The sequence below is a fragment of the Ranitomeya imitator genome, chromosome 3 (assembly GCF_032444005.1).
Source record: "Ranitomeya imitator isolate aRanImi1 chromosome 3, aRanImi1.pri, whole genome shotgun sequence".
NCBI classification, from domain to species: Eukaryota; Metazoa; Chordata; class Amphibia; order Anura; family Dendrobatidae; genus Ranitomeya; species Ranitomeya imitator.
This window is the reverse complement of record NC_091284.1, coordinates 465,945,429-465,973,405: the sequence shown is the minus strand read 5'-3', so window position 1 is coordinate 465,973,405 and position 27,977 is coordinate 465,945,429. Positions and strand designations below refer to the sequence as shown.

The window sequence follows — 27,977 nt, the reverse complement described above, 5'->3', positions numbered from 1 at the left end:
AAGGTGAACGGATGGACTCTACATGCCAGGTTCCCACCGTGAAGCATGGGGGAGGTATGATGGTGTGGGGGTGCTTTGCTGGTGACACTGTTGGGGATTTATTCAAAATTGAAGGCATACTGAACCAGCATGGCTACCACAGCATCTTGCAGCGGCATGCTATTCCATCCAGTTTGCATTTAGTTGGACAATCATTTATTTTTCAACAGGACAATGACCCCAAACACACCTCAAGGCTGTGTAAGGGATATTTGACCAAGAAGGAGAGTGATGGGGTGCTACGCCAGATGACCTGGCCTCCACAGTCACCAGCCCTGATCCCAATCGAGATGGTTTGGGGTGAGCTGGACCGCAGAGTGAAGGCAAAAGGGCCAACAAGTGCTAAGCATCTCTGGGAACTCCTTCAAGATTGTTGGAAGACCATTCCCGGTGACTACCTCTTGAAGCTCATCAAGAGAATACCAAGAGTGTGCAAAGCAGTCATCAAAGCAAAAGGTGGCTACTTTAAAGAACCTAGAATATAATACATAATTTCAGTTGTTTCACACTTTTTTGTTAAGTATATAATTCCACATGTGTTAATTCATAGTTTTGATGCCTTCAGTGTGAATGCACAATTTTCATAGTCATGAAAATACAGAAAAATCTTTAAATGAGAAGGTGTGTTCAAACTTTTGGTCTGTACTGTATATATATATATATATCTCACTGACACACACACATATATATATATATATATATATATATATATATATATATATATATAGACTATATATATGTTTTCACGAATATTTAAGCCCATGAATACATTATATGTCCATTTAGCAAGCCGGATGCAGATGCCATACGGATGTCACACGGATGCTTAGATGCGAGAAAATCGCATCCTCTCACTGCACACGGATGACATACAGATCACTGTTCAGGGAACATTTCTGCGATTCTCATCCGTGTAAAACGGACCAATTTTTTAATTTACTGCTAATAATAACTGACCTTATTAAACCTGGCCGAACTAAACCGGGGTCCTTTGAATGGTTATTATAACTGTTACAGAACCCCCAGCACCAAGAACATGTTATGCAGTATATATTATGTATAATAGGTTCCATGTGAAATGCATCAGTCCACAGGCTGCGCCCCTGTTCAGAGGGGACAAGATGTTCTCCTGCCGACCTCCCCCACCTTTGTAATTCCCACAGTAAATAGCAGCAGGCTCCGGCCCCCTGCAGCTATTGTAATGTATGTCTGGCCTGCTTTTTCTATTGGCCTGCCCTGTGTATCTGTGTTATATATTCTGTGTGCTGTGAATAAAGTGGGTTCTTTTAGACTGGAAATACGTGGAGTAGCAGTCAGCTTTTATATGCTCTCATGTAATCAAGGAATTCCAGCAAGCGTCCTTCATTCAGAATCCAGCAAAAGCAGAGTGGACCTCCTGAAACACGGGGGGGGGGGGGGAATGGTGGTGCTGAAAGAGGTACTACAGCACAGTAGACCCCGTTACACTGGTGGCAGACAGCGGGATGTGATACCCCTTCTACAGGAGGAAAGGAATGAATGGAAGACAACTACCAGAAGTTAAAGAGGACTACATTAAAAGATCTGGTGGAAGCCCGAGGGTTAATCGCCAGCAACAAAACAAAAGCGGATTTGATAGCAGCCATCATGGAACACGATAGTGCAGCGCCCCCCAATGTGAACGTGGAGGAGACTGAATTCCAGAGGGAGGTAACGAACAGACTGGCGTTCTATGGCCCAAACCCTGCAGTAGAGATCATACGAGAGGTGATGGCTGATGTGCGTACTGATCTGAAGGAAGACATGGCCGAGCGGACCAGGATAGAGCCAACCAAGATGGAGATGGCAGAGCGGACAAAAGTGGAGCTGGCCAAGATGGAGATGGCAGAGTGGAGAGAGGAGAGTCAGCGAGCAAGGGGAGCTCTGGCCTCCGCCCAGGTACCTTCAACAGTAAGCCACAAAAAAATCCAGTATAATGCCTTCTGACAGTTGGGGGGGGGGGGGCAGAGGAAGACATTGATGGCTTTCTGCAGGACTTTGAGCGGCAGTGTGCCCTTCAAGTGAAGCCGGAGGAACGGATTCAGATTCTGGCCAGCAAGCTGACAGGCCGAGCAGCGGACGCCTATCACACGGTACCTGATGAGGACTGTATAGACTATGAGCGGATCAAAGAAGTGATCTTGGCCCGGTATGCGCTGACACCAGAGGCATACCGCCAAAAGTTCCGCGGACTTATAAAACGAGTAACCGATACCCACGCTGAATGGGCCTGTAAATTACGGCGGTCACTACTACAGTGGGTACAAGGGAGCCAAGTAACCACTAAGGAGGACGTCCTCCAGCTCTTCTTGTTAGAACGATTCTTTAATGGACTAAACCCTGAGACACAGGAATGGCTTCGGGACAGACGGCCAATGACTCTTGAGGAAGCCGCTCGTCTGGCTGATGAACATCATGAAGCCAGGAGGCCTCAGTTGTTCGGCTCAAAGATGGTCACTAGGGGCCCGCCCATGGATTGTAGGGGGACCAGCTAGAAACCCGGCCTACCACAGTTCCCCTGGGGCGCGATGCCACACCTGCCGTCAGCTGGGCCACCTGCAAAGACAGTGTCCCAACCGGATTCAGCATACCCAGTGGCCAAAGGCGAGAACAGCTACCTTCCGCCGGGCCGATGTACACTGTTACCAAGGCGAAGCTGACCCGGCATTGGGGGCTGCGACTAACCAAGGGGTGGAAGACATGGAGGAAGTGCTGCATGAAGTAGACCCCGTGCAGGCAGCCCGCGCAGATAATCGACAGCAGCATCGACAGGTCGTGTGGGTTAATGGGAAACGCATGCAGGGACTAAGAGATTCCGGAGCAACTTTGACCCTTGTGAAGCCTCATCTCGTCCAGGACCAAGAGAAAACGGACCGGACAGTGGCACTCCGTGTAGCAGGGGGAGCCATACATCGACTGCCCACTGCCAGGATTCACCTGAACTGGGGAGTTGGGGATGGCCTTGTTGCGGTCGGCTTGATGGAGGATTTGCCTGCAGACGTTTTGCTGGGAAATGACTTGGGGCCCATGTTGTCTGCCTTCTCGGTTGCCCCTCTGGCTGAGACATATCCTGTGACCACCCGGAGACAAGCTCGAGCTGCGGAGGCGGAATCACACTCAGAGGAGGCCCAGGTAAGACATCCCAGCCCTACACGTATTCCCATAGCCAGACACATTTCTTGGGCCACCCCAGATGAATTTAAGAAGGAGTTACTTGAGGATCCTTCATTGGAGGGATATCGTGGGAAGGCACAGGAGGGGAGAGGGGTACTGGAAGGGGAACAGTTTATATGGAAACAGGGACTCCTCTACCGGATCACAGAGCACCACACACAGGGACGAGCCCCACTATAAAACGACAGCTGGTAGTTCCCAAGAAGTATAGGCAGGAGTTACTGCGAATCTCTCATGACATACCCTTGGCCGGGCACTTCAGCGTCTGTCGCACCAGGCATCGTCTGACACAAAACTTCTTTTGGCCGGGGGTAACCTATGATGTTCGTCAATACTGCCAGACCTGTGACAGTTGCCAGCGCGTTGGCAAGAGGGGAGATCGATGCACGGCCAAATTACACCCCCTCCCCATTGTGGAGGAACCATTTAGCCGAGTAGCGGTCGATCTGATAGGGCCATTAGCCAAACCCAGTCCCTCAGGGAAAAGGTATATATTGACATTGGTAGATTATGCCACATGGTATCCAGAGGCGGTTGCGTTACCTAACATACTGGCAGAGACGGTGGCGGCTGCCCTGCTCCAGGTTTTCTCACGGGTTGGATTTCCCCGGGAGATTATCTCAGACCAGGGTACCCAGTTTACAGGTGACCAACCAACTGTGGAAGCTGTGCGGTGTAAAGTCCATTAGAAGCGCCCCGTACCACCCGCAAACCAATGGGTTGTGTGAACGCTTTAACGGGACGTTAAAACAACTCATTGGGACTTTTACAAGGACCTACAGGGACTGGGAGAAATTCTTGCCTCACCTCCTGTTTGCCTATCGAGAGGTGCCCCAAGAATCCACAGGGTTCTACCCATTCGAACTGGTATACGGGAGACGGGTAAGGGGACCATTATACTTAGTACTAAAACACTGGGAAGGGGAGGGCATCATAGAAGGGGTACCTATTGTACCCTATGTGCTGGAATTCCGGGACCGCCTACAGGAGCTGACCCAGGCTGTACATGGGAACATGCAGGTGGCCCAGCGGTGCCAGCGCGTATGGTACGATCGGAGGGCTAGAGAGCGCACCTTGGAAATAGGGCAGAAGGACCTGGTGTTAGAGCCCACTAGGCAGAACAAGTTCCAAGCTGCATGGCAGGGGCCCTACCAGGTAGTGGGGAAAATAGCCGACACCAGCTATAATGTCACCAATTGTGACGACCCCAGGGTTATCCGCATGTTCAACGTGAATATGCTGAAGCCCTATCGGGAGCGCCCTGAAGAGGTAGTGGCCATCTGTGCACCTGAAGCAGAGGATTTAGCCGGACTTCCCTTGCCTGATGTCTTAGGGGAGAGGACTCAGTCTAAAACATGGGACCAGGTACACTGGGGTGAAGACTTAGGTCCCCGGGAGAGACAGCAGGCGGAGGAGTTGTTGAGGCAGCGACAGAGGATGTTTTCGGGGAAACCCGGGTACACTCACCTGGCACATCACAAGGTTGAGACCCAGGGTCAGATTCCTCTGCGACAACCCCCCTTCCGCATCCCTGAGTCTGTACGAGAAGGGATGTGACAAGAGATGTTGCGTTTAGGGGTCATTGAAGAGTCAGATAGTCCCTGGGCATCCCCCGTAGTGTTAGTGCCCAAGAAGGATGGGACTACACGGTTTTGTGTAGACTATCGTAAGCTCAATGAGAAAACAGTGACAGATGCGTATCCCATGCCGCGTGTGGATGACTTGTTAGACCGGCTGGCAGGGGCAAAGTATTTGACCACCATCGATCTATGCAAAGGCTACTGGCAGATTCCCTAGTCCTGATGCTATTCCCAAGTCAGCATTTGTCACCCCGTTTGGCTTATTCCAGTTTCGAGTTATGCCATTCAGGATGAAGACTGCCCCGGCGACCTTCCAGAGGCTGGCTGACCAACTTCTGGATGGTCTCCAGCACTATGTGTGTGCCTACCTGGATGACATCGCCATCTACAGCGCGACATGGGAAGAGCATCTAAATCACCTAGAGACAGTATTAGACAGGATCCACAAGGCCGGAATCACCCTGAACCCAAACAAGTGTCACGTGGGCAAAGCAGAGGTTCAGTATTTAGGGCATTGGGTGGGAAGTGGGAAACAGAGACCAGAACCAGCCAAGATTGAGGCCATAGCCAAATGGCCCACCCCACGCACTAAAACCCAGGTCATGGCGTTTCTAGGGACAGCGGGGTATTATAGGAAATTCGTTCCCAATTACAGCAGCGTGGCCAAGCCCCTCACTGATCTGACCCGTAAGAACCAACCTTTCGCCAGGTAACCTGGACCCCAGAGTTTGAGGAAACCTTCCGCCAGCTAAAGGACGCCCTCACCAATACCCCTGTATTGGCTGCATGAATGAGTTTTCCCTCCTAACGGACCATAATCCCCTAGTCTGGCTTAATCGGGTCTCCGGAGACAACGCCAGATTGCTGCGGTGGAGTTTAGCCCTACAACCTTTGGACTTCACCATCCACTACAGACCCGGCAAACAAAATGGTAATGCCAATGGACTAAGTCGACAAACGGAACTTGTACCAACCCCATAAACTTCGGTCATCCCCAAACCGATCCATTAAGGATCAGACTGTGTATGCCGATCGCGTCGCTGAAAAGAGGAGCCGTGTTACAGAACCCCCAGCACCAAGAACATGTTATGCAGTATATATTATGTATAATAGGTTCCATGTGAAATGCATCAGTCCACAGGCTGCGCCCCTGTTCAGAGGGGACAAGATATTCTCCTGCTGACCTCCCCCACCTTTGTAATTTCCACAGTAAATAGCAGCAGGCTCCGGCCCCCTGCGGCTATTGTAATGTATGTCTGGCCTGCTTTTTCTATTGGCCTGCCCTGTGTATCTGTGTTATATATTCTGTGTGCTGTGAATAAAGTGGGTTGTTTTAGACTGGAAATATGTGGAGTAGCAGTCAGCTTTTATATGCTCTCACGTAATCAAGGAATTCCAGCCAGCGTCCTTCATTCAGAATCCATCAAAAGCAGAGTGGACCTCCTGAAACACGGGGAGGGGGGGGGGGGGTGCTGAAAGAGGTACTACAGCACAGTAGACCCCGTTACAATAACCCAGGAATAAGTTCTCATTTCTTGATTATGAATGAATATTGGACTCTGTAGTAAAAATTAAAATGACAGTTCTCAGTGCGGTAATTCTAACTTCTGTACCATAACTCAGCTGTACACCATATTTGGTGTATGTTAATATATCAGTAAGTTTTCAATTGCTAGCAAAATTGTAATACCAAAGAGGACAGGCCCATGTGAAAAGTGCAAACATACAGAAAATTAGATTTGCGTGTTTGGAAACTCATATTTTCCTTGAATTGTTATAGGCTAAAATTATGTTTTGCTGTTATAAATATATTGTCGTTTCCTACAGTTTTGTGCCGTCAGAACCCAGGCGTGCAGTAGCCTGAGAAAAAGTATCTGGAGAGTGTAGCAATGGTTGATACAACGAAGTTCACCAGGAAAAAATAAGTAAAGGAAGTATTACAAATAAATTACTATATACCTTTTATTAGGAAATCACAATATTTTTGTATAAGGAAGTAATCAATATACAGTCTCCTGTCTTGTAACACTGACAAGAAACCCATCCTATATTATTGATAGGAAAGATGCATGCATGTACAGTAGAATGCTCTGCTGTTGTGACTTGAAGATGAGTTTGACACTATATGGTATAGGTATCTCCAGGGCACAGCAGCCCTTCAGCATTTAGAAAAATATGGTGGATAGCAGTGTAAGCAGCCTCTTCTTACCTCTGTAACCCTAGTATCCCAAGTATTAGATTTGAAAGACAGGGTGGATGACGGTGTGAGTAGCATCTACTTTGCACAGCACCCCTGGTATCTCCAGTATTTGATTGGAAAGACAAGGTGAACATTAGTGATAGTGTCCTCTTCTTACCTTCGCACAACTGGCATCTCCAGTATAAGCATACAAAGACCCGTTAATGCAAGGTCAGAAATACAGGGTGGACATTAGCGATCATGGTCTCTTACCTCAGTACCCACCCCTCATATCTCTGGTATATAGATTAGAAAGGGTGGACAGCAGTGTGAAAGGCCTCTTTTTGCCTCATCACTCCTGAAATGTCCAGTATTAGAACAGAAAAACGGTTGACAGTAATGTGAATAGCCTTTTCTTACCGCAACACTCTAGGTATCTCCAATATTAGATAAGAAAGTGGACAGCATTGTGCACAGCCTCTTACCTCAGCTCCCCTGGAATCTTCAGTACTAGATCAGAAAGACAGGGTGGGCAGTAGTGATAACTGCCTCTTCTTACCTCAACATATCTATTATCTCTACTTTAAGATAAAAAAAAAACAGGTTGGACAGCTGTGCAAGTAGCCTCTTCTTACTAAAGCATCCTCTGGTATCTCCAGTATTATTTAGATCAGAAAGATATGATGGACAGGTGTGCAAGCAGCCTCTTCTTACCAAATGACTTCTGGTATCTCCATTATTAGATAAGTTATGGTGGACAGCAATGTAAACAGCCTCTTCTTACCAAATGACTTCTGGTATCGCCATTATTAATTAGATCAGTTATGGTGGACAGCAATGTAAACAGCCTCTTCTTACCAAATGACTTCTGGTATCGCCATTATTAATTAGATCAGTTATGGTGGACAGCAATGTAAACAGCCTCTTCTTGCCAAATGACTTCTGGTATTGCCATTATTAATTAGATCAGTTATGGTGGACAGCAATGTAAACAGCCTCTTCTTACCAAATGACTTCTGGTATCGCCATTATTAATTAGATCAGTTACGGTGGACAGCAATGTAAACAGCCTCTTCTTACCAAATGACTTCCGGTATCGCCATTATTAATTAGATCAGTTATGGTGGACAGCAATGTAAACAGCCTCTTCTTACCAAATGACTTCTGGTATCGCCATTATTAATTAGATCAGTTATGGTGGACAGCAATGTAAACAGCCTCTTCTTACCAAATGACTTCTGGTATCGCCATTATTAATTAGATCAGTTATGGTGGACAGCAATGTAAACAGGCTCTTCTTACCAAATGACTTCTGGTATCACCATTATTTAGATCAGTTATGGTGGACAGCAATGTAAACAGCCTCTTCTTACCAAATGAGTTCTGGTATCGCCATTATTAATTAGATCAGTTACGGTGGACAGCAATGTAAACAGCCTCTTCTTACCAAATGAGTTCTGGTATCGCCATTATTAATTAGATCAGTTACGGTGGACAGCAATGTAAACAGCCTCTTCTTACCAAATGAGTTCTGGTATCTCCATTATTAATTAGATCAGTTATGGTGGACAGCAATGTAAACAGCCTCTTCTTACCAAATGAGTTCTGGTATCGCCATTATTAATTAGATCAGTTATGGTGGACAGCAATGTAAACAGCCTCTTCTTACCAAATGACTTCTGGTATCGCCATTATTAATTAGATCAGTTATGGTGGACAGCAATGTAAACAGCCTCTTCTTACCAAATGACTTCTGGTATCTCTAATATTAGTTAGATCAGGTAGACAGTGTGGACAACAGTGCAAGCAAACGCTTCTTAGCTCAACACCCCTGGTCTATTACTAGATTACAACATCTACTGGGAACACATTTTCTTACACATGAAGGTAGAAAAGCTTTCTACTGCACATGCTCGCAGGCACCGGTATTAATATTATAGGACAGGGCACCTCATCAGCGGTCATAAATTACTGACATGGCTAATAAACTGGGTCCTGCAAATAGATTTGCACCAACTCTTGTGGCTATGTTATAAACTAGTAAATCTGAGTGGGAAATGATTGTACACGTCTAACATTCTAATCTAAACATATGCAATATTTTAAGGCATAGATCAGTTTAAAACAATATTTTTCAGTTGAAATTAGCAAGTATGGCAACTTAAGAAAATATACACTCATTAGGCAGTTTTGATAGATGCAGAAAAATATGTAAATGCCTCATTCATTATGGATTTCATACATATAGTACATACAGTATTAGCAGCAAAATACTCACCAGACTTTTTATTTCCTTTACTTCCGAGACTATGGGTATTCTGATAATCAATCATTTCATATTCTTTAGGAGACAAATGATAAAGACAAGAACTAATATCAATACAAATATTGATTCCAATGACTGACCTACATAATGTATAATCTCCTGGCATAAGTGAGTGTCCAAAGTTCATTGCACAAAAACTAGTGATATAGCTGTCAAATGTGCCGAGGTAGCAGTTGTAAATGAGCCATTACTCCAATTGATACCTCTAACATAAGGTCACCACTGCAATGGAAAGTATAATGATGTATTTGCCCTAGAAACCACCCTTGCCACAAATCAGATTGTAAAATATTGTATCTGCCTTAGTCTGTATTTGCTATTATAGTAAAGTAGATGCATTTAGGGGTAACAATAGATCAGCTTTACACTGAAGCCCCTGACGTGCCTATCCCCGCTGTGTCCCTTACTACAACCTGCCTGTAGGAGTGACAGTACTACAAGTACTGTACTGGCAACTTCATCAAATTGGTTTCCATGGCTGGTTAGCTGCACACAAAAGTCACAGTCACTGCTATAGCAAAGAAATTGCACACATTCTATGGTGGTGTGACTTGATATCACATGACAAAGGTCGTCTTGCAGCGCTAGCCAAAATCCAACAGTACCTGATTGAGAACATTGTTTGTCAGGGTTGAAGATGTTTCCATACAATGAACATTTGCAATAATCTATAAAATAAATCATATGTACAATTGAAAAGAGTACACATTTTATTTACATTTAAAGGAAACTTGTCATGCTCAAAAATGCTATTTGCCTGTAGATAAAGGGATAATATGAAGTTAAATAGCATTAAAATGTTGCTTTACTGAAAAGATGGCTGCTGAAAAAAAATGGAATTTATATCATCCTGGGAAATTATATCGTCCATTGGAGACAAGTAAGTTGTATAATTACCAGGCTGTTTCATAAATGCAGAAGACAGAAGCAGTACTTGACGAAAAAATAAATTTTCTTATTTTATTCAAACACATACGTGTTCTATGTGTGGTTGCACACATACCCATTATAGTCTGGGGCTGATTACATGTCTGTGTTTTTTGTTGGCTGTGTGTTTGTGCAAAAATCACGAAGACATGTCCAATATTATCAACATCACAGATAAAAAGTGCCAATGCTAGTCTATGGGTATGTGAAAATCATGGGTGGCATCATTGTGTGCGGTCCATGATTAACATTGCAATGGATAGATGCTTTATAATTTATTATACTTATTATACTTGTATAATTTGTTTGAGCATGCGAACAAACACACTCATCTAAATGAGGCCTTAGTCAAATCATCATGTGTGTGCAGTCAATATGTAAAACACTATACTCTAGTACACATATTTTAATCAATTTTGGAGTGTTTCATGTACAAATAATAAAAACAAAAATACATTGTGTGCCCTATTATTCAACAAGTTGTATTTTTGATGATTAATTTTATTATTGAACAACTACAATCAGTCCATCAATACAAAAGGTTAATAAACCCAAAACATTAATTTTTAAGAAAGTAAAAGTCAGGTTTTGCCTCAGAATAAGCTATTTGTGCAGAATCATTGGGCAACTATTAGTGCGTACAATTATTATGCAACTGAATAAAAACTGTAAAATGTCCCATCTTAACTTAGGCCCCCTTCACACGTCCGTGTATGAGGTTACGTGTGTTGTCCGTTTTCACAGGTACTTCAAACACTGACACACGCACACCCATTAAAATCCATGGTGCTGTGCATGTCAGTGATTTCACACAAACGTGTGTCCATGTGCAAAACCAGTAGACATGTGATGAGCATTAATGTCAGTAAAGTTACCGCAGTTCACAGCCGTTGGGTCTCACATTGCGCAGTGCGAGAGTCAGAATGATGAGCGGTAACGTTACAGCTCATCACTCCAGCTCTCCCGCTGCCCTCAGTGCGACCCGGCCATATTGATGTCAATCACCGCTCATCACAGCAGTGGCGGCATTGGCTGTTGCTCCAGTCTCTGGAGCTTCGTTCTCTGAATGGGGCTCCATATGCTGGACGATATGAGGATCGTAGTGGGACCTTTATGTGGATTATGGCTGACCGGCATGTATTTTGTGTTTTTTTTTTTTTTAACCACGGGGATAGTAATGGGGGTGTCTGACAGACATCTTTCCATTACTAACCCAAGGGCTTGATGTCAGCTATCTTCTAAAATCAACTCCACAATCCCATTACCCCGATTGCCATGGCACCAGGGCAATCAGGAAAAGTTAAGGCTAAGCACCGGAATTGACACATCTAATCGATGCACCATTTATGGGGCGGATGAGGGCTGGTCTTAGGCTTGGAAGGATACAATATCCATCCCAGCTAATTAATATCAACATGCAGCTGTCTGCTTTCCCTTAGCTGGTTATTAAAAAATAGGGGGGACCCTTCACTTTTTTTTCATTTATTTTTAGCTAAAAACGAAGGCTAAGGGGTGATCTTATTACAATGTATAAATACATAAGGGGACAGTACAATGACCTTTCTAATGATCTTTTTACTTGTAGACCTGAGACAGGGACAAAGGGCATCCTCTACGTCTGGAGGAAAGAAGGTTTAAGCATAATAACAGACGCAGGTTCTTTACTGTAAGAGCAGTGAGACTATGGAACTCTGTCGTATGATGTAATGAGTGATTCATTACTTAAATTTAAGAAGGGACTGGATGCCTTTTTTGAAAAGTATAATGTTACAGGGTATATACACTAGATTCCTAGATAGGGCATTGATCCAGGGAACTAGTCTGATTGCCGTATGTGGAGTTGGGAAGGAATTTTTTCCCCCAATGTGGAGCTTACTATTTGCTACATGGGTTTTTTTTGCCTTCCTCTGGATCAACATGTTAGTGCATGTTAGGTTAGGCTATGGGTTCAACTAGATAGACTTAAAGTCTTCCTTCAACCTTAAAAACTATGTTACCATGTACAGCAAACTTACACATGCACGGCACAAATTATCTCACTGACATCTCCATCTTTGCCCATCTAACACCTAAACATCTGTCTTCTATTCTGCAGTCTATTCCATTACATGTCACATTGATGGTGCACACGAATGACACACGGACACATATGCACATGGACATGGATAGCACCGTTACTGTTTTTTCCAGTACCAGAAATATCAGGACATCTGAAGGGCGCCATAAAAGGGAGAATAATAACCACACTACTCAAAATATACAAAAATATATTTCTGACATTTCAAAAAAAATCAGTGACCAATATATCCACCCTTCTCTTCAATTACAGTCATAAGCTATCCATCTTTAGAGTCTGTTAGTTTTTAATCTGTTGACAATCATCTATTTGGCCAGCACCAACCACAGCCTCCCAGACACTGTTCATAGAGCTGTGCTGTTTTCCTTCACCGTAAATCTCCCATTTAAGGGTTTAGGTGAAGTGAAGACGAGAACCATGTCATAATTTTTTCATCAGTATTAGAGTACATTGTAGATGCAGTAGTAGATGCATGCAATGTAGCATTGTCCTACATAAAAACCTTTTTTTTTTTCTTGAAAGATGCAGACTTTTTCCTGGACCACTGCTTGAAGAAAGTGTCTTATACAAACTGGCAGTCGGTTTGGGAGTTGATTTTGAGTCCATCTTCAACCCAAAAGGTTTCAAATAGCCAATCTTTAATAATACCAGAACATAGCAGTATCCCACCTCCACCTTGCTGTCTTCGAAGTTGGTTTTTTGGTTCCCTTATCTCAGCCATATTTCTGAGCATTGAACACCTTGTACTTCTGGGCACTCCAGGTAGGTTGCAGTTCTGTAACATGACAACACTGGATAATGGATTCCTGCTCACTTCATGTTTGATTCTTCTCAAAATCTTTGGCAGTTAATCTGCATTTTTTTCAACTTTTTTTCTGACCTTATTTACTATTTGCAGCAAAATTTTTGATGGTTTTGTGATTATGCTCCAATATCTTAGCAGATGCAAGACTGCAGCATCCCTCTGTAAGACTTTTAAAAAATTTTTTTACTTTTCACATTCAGTTAAATCTCTTTTTTTGTCCCATTTTGCCTAAAGGTACCTTCACACACAGCGACGCTGCAGCGATACCGACAACGATGTCGATCGCTGCAGCGTCGCTGTTTGGTCGCTCGAGAGCTGTCACAAAGACAGCTCTCCAGCGACCAACGATCCCGAAGTCCCCTGGTAACCAGGGTAAACATCGGGTTACTAAGCGCAGGGCCGCGCTTAGTAACCCGATGTTTACCCTGGTTACCAGCGTAAACGTAAAAAAAACAAACACTACATACTTACCTTCTGCTGTCTGTCCCCGGCGCTGTGCTTTCCTGCACTGACTGTGAGCACAGCGGCCGGAAAGCACAGCGGTGACGTCACCGCTGTGCTTTCCGGCTGGCCGGCGCTCACAGCCAGTGCAGAGAAGCAAAGCGCCAGGGACAGACAGCGGAAGGTAAGAATGTAGTGTTTGTTTTTTTACGTTTACGCTGGTAACCAGGGTAAACATCGGGTTACTAAGCGCGGCCCTGCGCTTAGTAACCCGATGTTTGCCCTGGTTACCAGTGAAGACATCGCTGAATCGGCGTCACACACGCCGATTCAGCGATGTCTGCAGGAAGTCCAGCGACGAAATAAAGTTCTGGACTTTCTGCAGCGACCAACGACATCACAGCAGGATCCTGATCGCTGCTGCGTGTCAAACTGAACGATATCGCTATCCAGGACACTGCAACGTCACGGATCGCTAGCGATATCGTTCAGTGTGAAGGTACCTTAAGGAAAACAAGCTTCCTAATAATTTTGCACTCCTTGATAAAGGATGTTGATATCCTTAGGTCACAGCCTCTCTCATTACACTAAAGGTACCTTCACACTGAACTATATCGCTAGCGATCTGTGACGTTGCAGCATCCTGGATAGCGATTTCGTTCAGTTTGACACGCAGCAGCGATCAGGATCCTGCTGTGATGTCGTTGGTCGCTGCAGAAAGTCCAGAACTTTATTTAGTCACTGGACTTCCTGCATACTTTGCTGAATCGGTGTGTGTGACGCCGATTCAGCGATGTCTTCACTGGTAACCAGGGTAAACATCGGGTTACTAAGCGCAGGGCCGCGCTTAGTAACCCGATGTTTACCCTGGTTACCAGCATAAACGTAAAAAAAACAAACACTACATACTTACCTTCCGCTGTCTGTCCCCGGCGCTTTGCTTCTCTGCACTGGCTGTGAGCATCGGAAAGCACAGCGGTGACGTCACCGCTCTGCTTTCCGGCCGCTGTGCTCACAGTCAGTGCAGGAAAGCATAGCGCCGGGGACAGACAGCAGAAGGTAAGTATGCAGTGTTTGTTTTTTTTACGTTTACGCTGGTAACCAGGGTAAACATCGGGTTACTAAGCGCGGCCCTGCGCTTAGTAACCCGATGTTTACCCTTGTTACCAGGGGACTTCGGGATCGTTGGTCGCTGGAGAGCTGTCTGTGTGACAGCTCTCGAGCGACCAAACAGCGACGCTGCAGCGATCGACATCGTTGTCGGTATCGCTGCAGCGTCGCTGTGTGTGAAGGTACCTTAAGTCACATACTCTGTGTTCTGTCTTCTTACAAGTTCTCAAGGTGTGCAATCTGACACACAGCATAAACCTCTGTCTTCCAAAATAAGCAGATCATTCTTTGAAGCCTAACTTGCTTACTGGTCTACAGATGGATGTATAGAATCAGAGTGTGTGAATGTGGTAAAACTACAAGAATGCAAATAAGAGGTATAAGTATTGAGATTAGAATGACATTTACAATTAACAGTGAAAGCATATAGCAAGATGGAGCTTGTACATGTGAACAAATCACCTAGTAACAATCACTGTCTAATTTAACAACAGTTCTGAATACACAATATCACAAAACAGAGAGTTTCCTTATCAGTTGTATTTTATCCAGGATAATGGAGATTTAGTAACATAATGCAGGAGAATGTTTTACACAGCTGTTCTTATAGACTGCTTCTTACAAAATGTCTACTTCACCAGGACCTTCTTACCCAAAATGCATTGGTTTTTCCCACAATGCAATCGACAGCTTTGCAGAAAAACAACTTGTAATGCAACTAAACATCACCAGATAGAGACATCTAATGTGGTAATAAAAGCATTACAGAGTATTATAGCTCATTAAAGTGACAACATTAATTTTAACCTCATTTTTTGCCCTAATGGGTAGAACAAAGTGATCTGATTCATCAAATAAGCATTCAAGTTTACCAGGGGACTTCGGGATCGTTGGTCGCTGGAGAGCTGTCTGTGTGACAGCTCTCGAGCGACCAAACAGCGACGCTGCAGCGATCGACATCGTTGTCGGTATCGCTGCAGCGTCGCTGTGTGTGAAGGTACCTTAAGTCACATACTCTGTGTTCTGTCTTCTTACAAGTTCTCAAGGTGTGCAATCTGACACACAGCATAAACCTCTGTCTTCCAAAATAAGCAGATCATTCTTTGAAGCCTAACTTGCTTACTGGTCTACAGATGGATGTATAGAATCAGAGTGTGTGAATGTGGTAAAACTACAAGAATACACAATATCACAAAACAGAGAGTTTCCTTATCAGTTGTATTTTATCCAGGATAATGGAGATTTAGTAACATAATGCAGGAGAATGTTTTACACAGCTGTTCTTATAGACTGCTTCTTACAAAATGTCTACTTCACCAGGACCTTCTTACCCAAAATGCATTGGTTTTTCCCACAATGCAATCGACAGCTTTGCAGAAAAACAACTTGTAATGCAACTAAACATCACCAGATAGAGACATCTAATGTGGTAATAAAAGCATTACAGAGTATTATAGCTCATTAAAGTGACAACATTAATTTTAACCTCATTTTTTGCCCTAATGGGTAGAACAAAGTGATCTGATTCATCAAATAAGCATTCAAGTTTATACAGCTTGGAGCTGGAAAATATGCAGAAATATATTCACTTGCCTAATAATTGTGAACAGTGTAATAAACAATTTCATGCCTAACACCCTGCTCCTGCATGGCATCAAGATCATTTTATTGCGAAGGTCCTCTCTCCTGGACAGGAGCCGAATGTGCACAAAGAGTCATCCCAACAGAGCTTGCATCAACCATATATTTTATTGTCTTCCAGTGTGTCTTCTTTTACATACTACCAGTTTGTTTTGTGTATACTGAATAGAAATTTCAACTAACAGATGTCTGCCACAAATAGGTTCTAATTGTGTGTGAATGGACTTAAAAAGCACAAAAATTACTATGTGAAAATGAGAAGGCATATGTAAATAGTATATAAATAGTTGAAAAAGTAGATGCCGAGGAAAGGAATAGAAAGTGAGAGAAGAAATTAAAGGGGTAATAAGTGGGTGGGTAGCAAGATGGAAAAAGGAATAAAGCCTGGCAGACCACGCTATGATGCATTGTGAATGGAACATGTGCTAAGAGTGATGTCTACTTTAATGTTAATGACTAAATAAAGTATAGCAAAGATCCAGTTAATATATAAATAATCATTAATTTTTCAGTTTATTCAAAATGAATTAAAAAATAACTTACCAAAATTGTAGTAAGTTGAAGAAATAGGATCACTTACAGAAAAGAGAAACATATATAGTGATAATGTTCATAAACCGCTACATGAAATCGAAGGGAATCTGTCAGTTGGATCAACACTCCTAAGCAGTGTATATGGGCATGTAGATCATATAACATTGAATAAAATGGTACTTTGATATTTGCAATCTAATGTCTTATTCCAGAGAAATCAACATTTTTCTTAATATGTAAATTAGCTTTTAAGATCTATTGGCAGGACATTAATCTCCCTGAGATGAGTGAACCCGGGGATGTTTGGGTTCGCAGGGTTCAACGAACATACAGTAAAAACTTTGGTTCGGGTTAGAATTTGAACTCAGTGCTTTAAAATGTCTGTAAAATGGTCATATTCAGGGCTAGAGGGCTGCAAAAGGAAGCTAAATGGAGGTAAAAGCAGGAGAAATCATGGTAAAATAGAAAGTAAATGAATAACATAAAAATGTTAACAGTGCCCACACAGAGACTGAGGCTTGCTATTTCCAGTTCAGTAAAAAATTTCACCCACAGAGAATGGGGCAGAGTACCCCCTCAGAAGCAGCTTACAAATTTCACCCACAAAACATGGAGCACAGTACCCCTACATTAGCAGCTTACAAATTTCACCCACAGAGCATGGGGCACAGTACCCCTACATTAGCAGCTTACAAATATCACCCACAGGGCATGGGGCACAGTACCCCTACATTAGCAGCTTACAAATATCACCCACAGAGCATAGGGTACAGTACCCCTACATTAGCAGCTTACAAGTTTCACCCACAGAGCATGGGGGACATTACCCCTACATTAGCAGCTTACAAATTTCACCCACAGTGCATGGGGCACATTACCCCTACATTAGCAGCTTCCAATATCACCCACAGAGCATAGGGTACAGTACCCCTACATTAGCAGCTTACAAATATCACCCACAGAGCATAGGGTACAGTACCCCTACATTAGCAGCTTACAAGTTTCACCCACAGAGCATGGGGGACATTACCCCTACATTAGCAGCTTACAAATTTCACCCACAGTGCATGGGGCACATTACCCCTACATTAGCAGCTTCCAATATCACCCACAGAGCATAGGGTACAGTACCCCTACATTAGCAGCTTACAAGTTTCACCCACAGAGCATGGGGGACATTACCCCTACATTAGCAGCTTACAAATTTCACCCACAGTGCATGGGGCACATTACCCCTACATTAGCAGCTTCCAATATCACCCACAGAGCATAGGGTACAGTACCCCTACATTAGCAGCTTACAAATTTCACCCACAGAGCATGGGGAACAGTACCCCTACATTATTAGCAGCTTACAAATTTCACCCACAGAGCATGGGGCACATTACCCCATACATTAGCAGCTTACAAATATCACCCACAGAGCATGGGGCACATTACCCCTACATTATTAGCAGCTTACAAATATCACCCACAGAGCATAGGGTACAGTACCCCTACATTAGCAGCTTACAAATTTCACCCACAGAGCATGGGGCACATTACCCCTACATTAGCAGCTTAAAAATTTCACCCACAGTGCATGGGGCACATTACCCCTACATTAGCAGCTTACAAATTTCACCCACAAAGCGTGGGGCACAGTGCTCCTACATTAGTAGCTTAAAAATTTCTCCCACAGAGCATAGGGCACAGTACCCCTACATTAGCAGCTTACAAATTTCACCCACAGGACTTTTATCTTTAGTAGAGCACAGTACAGCAGCTTGTAGTTTGATTTGTTATACAGATAGAGGTTCACTGTGAGGCTTGCCACCATGAATCCCAGCCACTTTTCTTTGGGACACCTTTCCAGTGCTGTTGCTTTAGGGTCCCAGGGGCCCAAAGCGTTTTCTTTGAGAAAATTCTTGTTCAGAGCAACCAACCACACATGAATACTTTAGCTAACGATAATGGAACGGTATTCCATTTCTATTATTTTTGTTTGTTCGAATTGGGGCCATGATTAATTAAGGGGGGATCCGGTGGCACACAAAGTGAAGGAACTGGAGGCACTCTCAGCCATCCAATCTCTAACCACCCGCAGGCGGGGTTGCAGAGTACACATGTGTATTGGAGAATGAGATTTCTATTTCGAAGAGGCAACCTGATAAATGTGTATCACATCCAAGGAAGGCAGCAATCAAGCAAATTTACCACTTGTCAACTGAGTCAGCAGCTGATATTACAAGACAGAATTTAGAATTTAGAGGCTGTGTAATTGGAATGAGTAGTTAAATCCTTTAATGTGCTTTAGGCCCGGCCTCAAAGGTACAGTAAAATTATTTTTTAGGCACACTACTCCTACAGACACAGCTGTAGAGTACACAGAGGCTTTTGGGCACAGTATCCCCATAGAAGCTAATATCACATTTCACACACAGAGCATGTTTCCAAATTTATTCCACAGAAGCTGGTAACAAATTTCACCCACAGAGCACGGGGCACACTACCCCCATAGCTCCAAAATGTATGCTTCAATAGTACTAATGCCACCAGTGAAAAGCTTGTATGATCTTGGATTGAGCTGGGGGTCCACAACGAGGCTTGCTACTAGCAGTCCAGTTAAAAATTTTACCCACAGAGCATGTTTCCACATTTTCCCCACAGAAGCTGAAAACAATGTTCACACACAGAGCATGTTTCCACAATTATACCAAAGTAGCTGATAACAAATTTCACATCTAGACCCAAAGTACCCCAACAGGCAGGGTCGCAGAGTACATACAGCGGCTTAAAGGCACATCACTCCCACAGATATGGGTTAAAGAATATACACAGAAGCTTTTGGCAAAGTACTCCCACAGATACAGATTAAAGAGTACACACAGTGGCTTTTGACACAGTACATTTACAGACATGGTTGCCTAAGAGTAGAAAAATATGCTTACACACACATCACTCCCACCGAAACAGTTGAAGATTATGAAAACTTTTGGTTACCCACAGTACTATCACAGACATGGGTGCAGAGTACACATAGAGAGTGGTGGTGCACCATCTTGGGTGTCAGGTCCGAGGATTCCTACATGAACAGTTTCCTGGGAAGTGGATTGGTTGTCGTGGCCCAGTTGAATGGCCACCAAGGTCTCCCAATCTGAGCCCATTAGACTTTTATCTTTGGGGTCATCTAATGGCAATTCTCTATGCTGTGAAGATACGAGATGTGCAGCATCTGAGACAACCGATACTGGAAGCCTGTGCTAGCATTTCTTCTGTGGTGTTGCTATCAGTGGGAGAAGAGGGTGGCATTGAGAATCCAACACAATAGGCAGCACTTTGAACACATTTTATAAGTGGTCATAAACTTGTAAATTACTCATGAAAGAATAAAGTTACGTTAAAACCAAGCACACCATTGCTTTTCCTGTGAAATTATCAATAACTTTGATGTTTCACATGACCCTCTTCCCATTGAAAAAAATAAAGTTGCGTCCAAAATGGCCGACTTCAAAATGGCTGCCATGGTCAGCTCCCATCTTGAAAAATTTTTCCCCTCCCATATACTAATGTGCCACAAACAGGAAGTTGATATCACCAACCATTCCCATTTTATTTAGGTGTATCCATATAAATGGCCCACCCTGTATTTAAATTGGCTGGAATCAATAGTGGAAGCCATTTTGTGTTTTTAGAGCCACTGTTGTGCCTTAGCAGTGGAAACCTACCACAGGTGACCTCATTTTGAAAACTACACCTATCAAGGAACTTATCTAGAGATGTGATTTGCACCTTCAGCCCACAGCTGCTTCACAGAATTTTATAACGTTGAGCTGTGAAAATGAAAAAATGCATTTTTTCCGGCAAAAATATTAGTTTTGCCCAATTTTTTAAATTTTCACAAGGGTTAAAGGAGAAAATGGACCATATAATTAGTTGTGCAATTTCTCCTGAGAACACTGATACCCATTATGTGGTGGGAAACTACTGTTTGGGAACACTGAAGGGCTCAGAAGAGAATTTGACTTTTGTAGTGCAAATTTGGCTGGAATAGATAGTATATGTCATATTGCTCTTGCAGAGCCCCTGATGTGCCTAAACAGTGGAAAGCCCCACAAGTGACCCCATTTTGAAAATGTCACCCCTCAAGGATCTTATATAGATGTATGGTGAGTACCTTGAACCCACAGGTGCTTCACATAATTTTATAACATTGAGCCTCGAAAATGAAAAAATACATTTTTCCAGCAGAAGTCTTGGTTTTGCCCCCAATTTCTTATTTTCACACAGGTTACAGGAGAAAGTGGACCATACAATTTGTTGTACAATTTCTCCCGAGTACATTGATACCCCATATGTGGTGGAAAACTACTGTCTGGGCACACGGCAGGGCTGTGAAGGGAAAAAGTGGCAACTAAATTCTGGAGCTCAATTTTGGCTGGAAAAGATTGCGGAAGCCTTGCCACATTTAAAGAGCCCCTGACATGCCAAAACAGCAGAAAGCCCCATAAGTGGCCTCCTTTTGGAAACTACACCTCTCAAGCAATTCATCTAGACTTATAGTGAGCATTTTTAACCTTCAGGCGATTCACAGAATTGTATAACATTAGGCTCAGTAAATGGAAAATTACCATTTCCACAAAAATGTTGCTGCTTTGGCCCCAAGTTTTTAATTTTCAAAAGGGATAATAGGAAATAATTTCTCCTAAGTATGCCAATACCCCATATGTGGAAAAATGAAAATAAATACATTTTTTTAATGTTATTATTTTTACCTAACTAAGGGGATGATAAATGCATACACCCGCCATTTTGTTCCCAGAAGAAAATGCTGCCGGCCGAGGGATATCACGGAGGGATGCAGGAGGGTTCTGGGACACCAGAGGTACAAGGGTGCGATAGGCGGACCCCATTTCTCCCTCCTCTGATGTGCAATCACATCAGAAGAGAGAGAAGTTAAATGGGAAATCAGAATTTTTTTTTGTGGTCGCTTTATTCCATAAATAATGGTGATCGCAACACTGAGGTAGGTAAAAACCGACCTGAATCATGTTCTCTGGGGTCTTAGCTACCCCCGGTAGCCGAGACCCCAGAGAATTTCTGACACTGGGGGGTGCTACACACTTATTTCTCAGCGCCGTTAAAAAGCGGCGCTGAGGAATAAGTACCCTTAACTGCCGCCGTTAAAAGACATATCGGCGGTCATTAAGGGGTTAAGGGAGCCATGTCACATTGGCAGAACCCCTGAGGTGCAAGAACATTAGAACCACTCCATAAGTGACCCCATTTTACAAATAACATTACCCAATGAATTCATCTAGTGGTAACTTGACATGTTGACACCACATGTGCAGAATTCTATACCATTTTTACCATTAAAATGTTGTTATAGCCCCAAGTTTTTTATTTTTCTAAAAAATTTGGACCTTGCTGTATGTTCAATTTCTCCTGAGTGTGTTAGGCTACGTGCACACGTATAATGGTCCACTGCGGATTTTTCAGCAGCGGATTTGATAAATCTGCAGGGCAAAAACTCTGTGTTTTTGCTGCAGATTTATCGTAGATTTACAGCGGATTTACTGCTGTTTTTTTGCGGATTTCACTGCGGTTTTACAACTGCGGTTTTCTATAGGAGCAGCTGTAAAACCGCTGCGGAATCCGCAGAAAGAAGTGACATGCTGAGGAATGTAAACCGCTGCGTTTCCACGCGTTTTTTTTCCGCAGCATGTGCACAGCGTTTTTTGTTTCCCGTAGGTTTACACTGTAAGGCCGGTTTCACACGTCAGTGGCTCCGGTACGTGAGGTGACAGTTTCCTCACGTACTGGAGCCACTGACACACGTAGACACATTGAAATCAATGCATCTGTGCAGATGTCATTGATTTTTTGCGGACTGTGTCTCCGTGTGCCAAACACAGAGACATGTCAGTGTTCGTGGGAGCGCACGGATTACATGGACCCATTAAAGTCAATGGGTCCGTGTAAAACACGCACCACACACGGACGTTGTCCGTGTGCAGTCTGTGTGCCGTGCAGGAGACAGCGCTACAGTAAGCGCTGTCCCCCCCACTGGTGCTGAAGCCCCATTCATATCTTCCCTGCAGCAGCGTTTGCTGTAGAGAAGATATGAATATTCCTTTTTTTTTGTTTCTCGTGTTTACAATAAAGATCCATGTCCCCACCCCCCTCCCACCCCCTGTGCGCCTGCCCGCTGTTATTAAAATACTCACCCGGCTCCCTCGCTGGCTGGCGCTGCTTCCTGTCCTGGCCGCATCTTCTACTGTATGAGCGGTCACGTGGGGCCGCCGATTATAGTCATGAATATGCGGCTCCACCTCCCATAGGGGTGAAGCCGCATATTCATTACTGTAAATGAGCCAGTGATTCTGTCTGAATCACGTATATCAGAGAATTACACAGGTGTAAGCTCAGCGTAGAGTGCAGGATAAATGTGAGCCAAGCCTTACTGCGATCTTTGTGAGGTAGAATGAACAAATCAACAGCCATTCTTTGTGCATTATAATTAATTAGATGACTTTATTCTTTGGGTCAGTGCGATTACAGCAATAACAGATTTATATAGTTTTTTTCTGTTTGGCTGGTGTTACACATTACAAAAAAGCTCACTTTTGAAAAATAAAATTTTTGCCTCACCATATTTTGAGAGCTGCAATTTTTATATATTTCTGTTGACAGAGTCATGTGAGGGCTTGTTTTTTGCAGAGCGAGTTGATGCTTTTATTGCTATCATATTCGGGCAAATAACTTTTTTTCATCGCTTTCTATTCCGATTTTTGGGAGGCAGAATGAAGAAAAAACAACAATTCAAGAATTGTCTTTTTGCATGCCGTTCACTTTGACATAAAAGTGGTAAGACAGCTTTATTCTTTGGATCAATACGATTACAGCAATGCCACATTCATATAATTTTATGTTTTGCTGCTTCTACAAATAAAAACTATTTTATAGAAAAAATAATTGTTTTTTTCATCTCTATATTCTAAGATCTTTTTTATTTCTTCACTTATGGAGCTGTATGGCAGTTTTTTGTTTTTTTTACTTTTTTATTACGTTTTATTCCACTTTTTGATGAAAAAGCATAGTTTTTTTTTTTACACTTTTTTTATTTTTTATTAAGGTGTTAAATAGTGTGACAGTTTTACAGGTCGGGTTGTTCCAGAGTGCCAAATATGTGTAATTTTTTTTACATAAATATACCGGTACCTATTTATTGGTTTAATATGTTTTCCATTTTCCTTGTTATTTTGTGATTTAAAAAAAATATTTTTCCTTTTTTTAACTTTTTTACTTAAACCCTCTATGGGACTTTTATTACTCTGAATGCTGGTATAAAGCATTGCAATGCACCAACACTGCAATGCACCAACACTGCAATGCATTATACCTGTCAGTGCTACACTGACAGATCACATTTTAGACCATGCTTCCCTCTCCCAGCCATAGAAATGCTGTGATCACTATCGATTGTGGCATTTAGGGGGTTAAATGCACCCAGGGTGGTAAGGGCACCGCTCCTGGCTGTGACAGTCAGAGCTCGGCTATAATTTATGCTCAGATCACAGATATCAAGGTATCACTTAATTCAGCTTCCTATGACCTCATATACAGCTCTGGCAAAAATTAAGAGACCACCACATCAAAACCCTGTCATGGGCAGCCCAATCTCCAGACCTGAACCCCATTGAAAACCTCTGGAATGTAATCAAGAGTATGATGGATAGTCACACGCCATCAAACAAAGAAGAACTGCTTACATTTGTGCGCCAGAAGAAGTGTGAAAGACTGGTGGAAAGTATGCCAAGACGCATGAAAGCTGTGATTAAAAATCATGGTTATTCCACAAAATATTGATTTCTGAACTGTTCCTGAGCTAAAACATTAGTATTGTTGTTTCTAAATGATTATGAACTTGTTTTCTTTGCATTATTTGAGGTCTGAAAGCAATGTTTTGTTTTTTTTATTTGACCATTTTTCCTTTTCAGAAAAAAAATACAAAATGTATTGCTTGGAACTTCGGAGACATGTTGTCAGAAGTTTATAGAATAAAAGAACAATTTACTTTTTACTCAAAAATATACCTATAAAGAGAAAAATCTGATAAAATCAGAACATTTTGCAGTGGTCTCTTAATTTTTGCCAGGGTTGTATATAGCTTAGGAGGGTTGATACTACTAACAGAATTCCATTTAAAATACATGAAATAAAGGATGTGAGAAAAAAAGGATACTTTTCATGTAATAACAAATTAAACTTAGACTAAAAAATACTTCAGAATAAATTCTGTAAAATAAATATGCATAATATAATTATTAGCGAAGTAGATTAACACTTTTGCAAATATTGTAATACAACAATAATTTCTGCTTTTATTAACCCCTCAATAGCCCAGCTTTTATAGACTTAAAAACTCTGAAGTATTTTTATGTTTTCATAAACCATAAATAAATAGTAATTTTTTTTTTTTTACTGTGCTGACAATGTTGGATTAATGACACTTTAACATCATTCCCCTGATTATAGTGCTCCAATACTTATATGATTTGTTTTATTATTTTTACAAAAGAAAAACCTTTTTTTTAAATGTTTGTTATTGCAATGCCACATTTGTTTACTGTTACAATTTTTTGTAGCATGAGTTGTAGTATTCAGTGGCACCATTTTTGCTTACATTGGACTCATTGCATGAAATTTATCAAGATTGCCACTTAATAGGACAGCTTTGGTGTGAAAGATAGATGCAGTAAAGTGCCAAATTTATGTTAGTTAATAAATTTGGTGCATCTTCGGTCTTTCTGTGCACCATAAAATTAAATCTATGGCAGTTATAAGCTGGCATAGATTTCAATTTTCACCAAGTTTTTTGCACATAGTAAAATAAATTAGATGCCCATTGGTTAAGTTCGCCCTACTTCTAAACTGCACACCTCTTTCAGAATAATTCTGGGTTTGGTGCAAAAGGGACAAAAGTAGTACAACCCCTGGCAAAAATTATGGAATCACCGGCCTTGGAGGATGTTCATTCAGTTGTTTAATTTTGTAGAAAGAAAGCAGATCACAGACATGGCACAAAACTAAAGTCATTTCAAAAGGCAACTTTATGGCTTTAAGAAACACTAAAAGAAATCAAGAACAAAAAATGTGGTAGTCAGTAATGGTTACATTTTTTAACCAAGCATAGGGGGAAAAATATGGAATCACTCAATTCTGAGGAAAAAATTATGGAATCACCCTGTAAATTTTCACACCCAAAAATAACACCAGCATCAAATTAGATCTGCTCGTTAGTCTGCATCTAAAAAGGAGTGATCACACCTTGGAGAGCTGTTGCACCAAATGGACTGACATCAATCATGTCAATTGAAGCAAAAGAGAGGATTATCAAACTCTTAAAAGAGGGTAAATCATCACGCAATGTTGCAAAAAATGTTAGTTGTTTACAGTCAGCTGTGTCTAAAATCTGAACCAAATACAAACAACATGGGAAGGTTGTTAAAGGCAAACATACTGGTAGACCAAAGAAGACATCAAAGTGTTAAGACCGGAAACTTAAAGCAGTATATCTCCAAAACAGGAAATGCATGACAAAACAAATGAGGAACGAATGGGTGGAAACTGGAGTCAACGTCTGTGACCGAACTGTAAGAAACCGCCTAAAGGAAATGGGATTTACATACAGAAAAGCTAAACGAAAACCATCATTAACACCTGAACAGAAGAAAAACAAGGTTACAATGGGCTAAGGAAATGCAATCGCGGACTGTGGATGACTGGATGAAAGTCATATTCAGTGATGAATCACGAATCTGCATTGGGCAAGGTGATGATGCTGGAATGTTTGTTTGGTGCCATTCCAATGTGACTGTGGAAACTTGCATGTTCTCTTTAGGCAGTCATTGATGATATGGGGCTGCATGTCAAGTAAAGGCACTGGGGAGATAGCCGTCATTACATCATCAATAAATGCACAAGTTTATGTTGATATTTTGGAAACTTTTCTTATCCCATCAATTGAAGGGTGTTTGGGGATGATGAAATCATTTTTCAAGATGATAATGCATCCTGTCATAGAGCAAAAACTGTGCAAACATTCCTTGAAAAAAGAGACAAGGTCAATGTCATGGCCTGCAAATAGTCTAGATCTCAATTGAAAATCTTTGGTGGAAGTAGAAGAAAATGGTCCATGACAAGGCGCCAACCTGCAAAGCTGATCTGGCAACAGCAATCAGAGAAGGTTGGAGCCAGATTGATGAAGAGTGCTGTTTGACACTCATTAAGTCCATGCCTCAGAGACTGCAAGCTGTTATAAAAGCCAGAGGTGGTGCAACAAAATACTAGTGATGTTTTGGAGTGTTTTTTTTTTTTTTTTTTTATGATTCCATCATTTTTTCCTCAGAATTGAGTGATTCCATAATTTTTCCCCTATGCTTGGTTAAAAAAGTAACCATTACTGACTACCACATTTTTTGTTCTTGACTTCTTTTAGTGTTTCTTAACGCCAGAAAGTTGTCATTTGAAATTCCTTTTTGTTTTGTGCCATGTCTGTGATCTGCTTTTCTTCTACAAAATTAAACAACTGAGGGGGCGTGGCTATGTAAGCTAGGAGAGAAGACGCACCTTTTGGAAGCTCCCACCATCCTGACCAGAATCCGGCCATTAATCCCCCTGAACTGCAACTTATATCAGCTGAGACGGTGCCCTGAGAACCCAGGAGACCGGCGACTCCTCGGGCAGCGGCGGTGGAACGCTGGAGAGCCGGTATCTGTGGCAGCCTGGAAGAGCGGCAAAGTCCCTGAGCTGCGGCGGCCATCTTTGAGCGCGGCTCCGGCTGGCAGGACGCAGCGCCGGCGGTGGCTGAAGCCGGGTGGATCCCCTGGGAGCGCGGCAGACATCTACATACAGTGGGGACGCTGTGGAACATAGGGGAGCAAGAGACAGGTGCCGGGTCTGGAGCGGCGGGTGGGCCCTGGGGGACGGCAGCCATTACCACAGCGCACTCTCCAGCAGCAAGGAGAGAGGCGCTATATAGCAAGACTGCGGTGCATTCAGGAGGTGAGCTACCGGCCTGAAACACTAAAGGGGCAGAGCGGTGTGCGCCCTGGAAAATTGGGCCCTGCACTCCCCTTATC

At 42.7% G+C, this 27,977-nt stretch overlaps 1 protein-coding gene across 1 annotated transcript in view; it reads right to left on the bottom strand.

The window, feature by feature from the left end:
- The window catches only part of LOC138670262 (uncharacterized), a 107,786-nt gene that overhangs the window by 14,502 nt on the left and 65,307 nt on the right, over positions 1-27,977 (bottom strand). The window contains exons 9-11 of the mRNA XM_069757444.1: positions 16,861-16,892; positions 9,922-9,984; positions 9,269-9,331 (exon numbers count right to left, since the gene is read on the bottom strand). Of these exons, the coding sequence (XP_069613545.1) occupies positions 9,269-9,331; positions 9,922-9,984; positions 16,861-16,892 (158 nt within the window). The remainder of the gene's footprint in view (positions 1-9,268; positions 9,332-9,921; positions 9,985-16,860; positions 16,893-27,977) is intronic.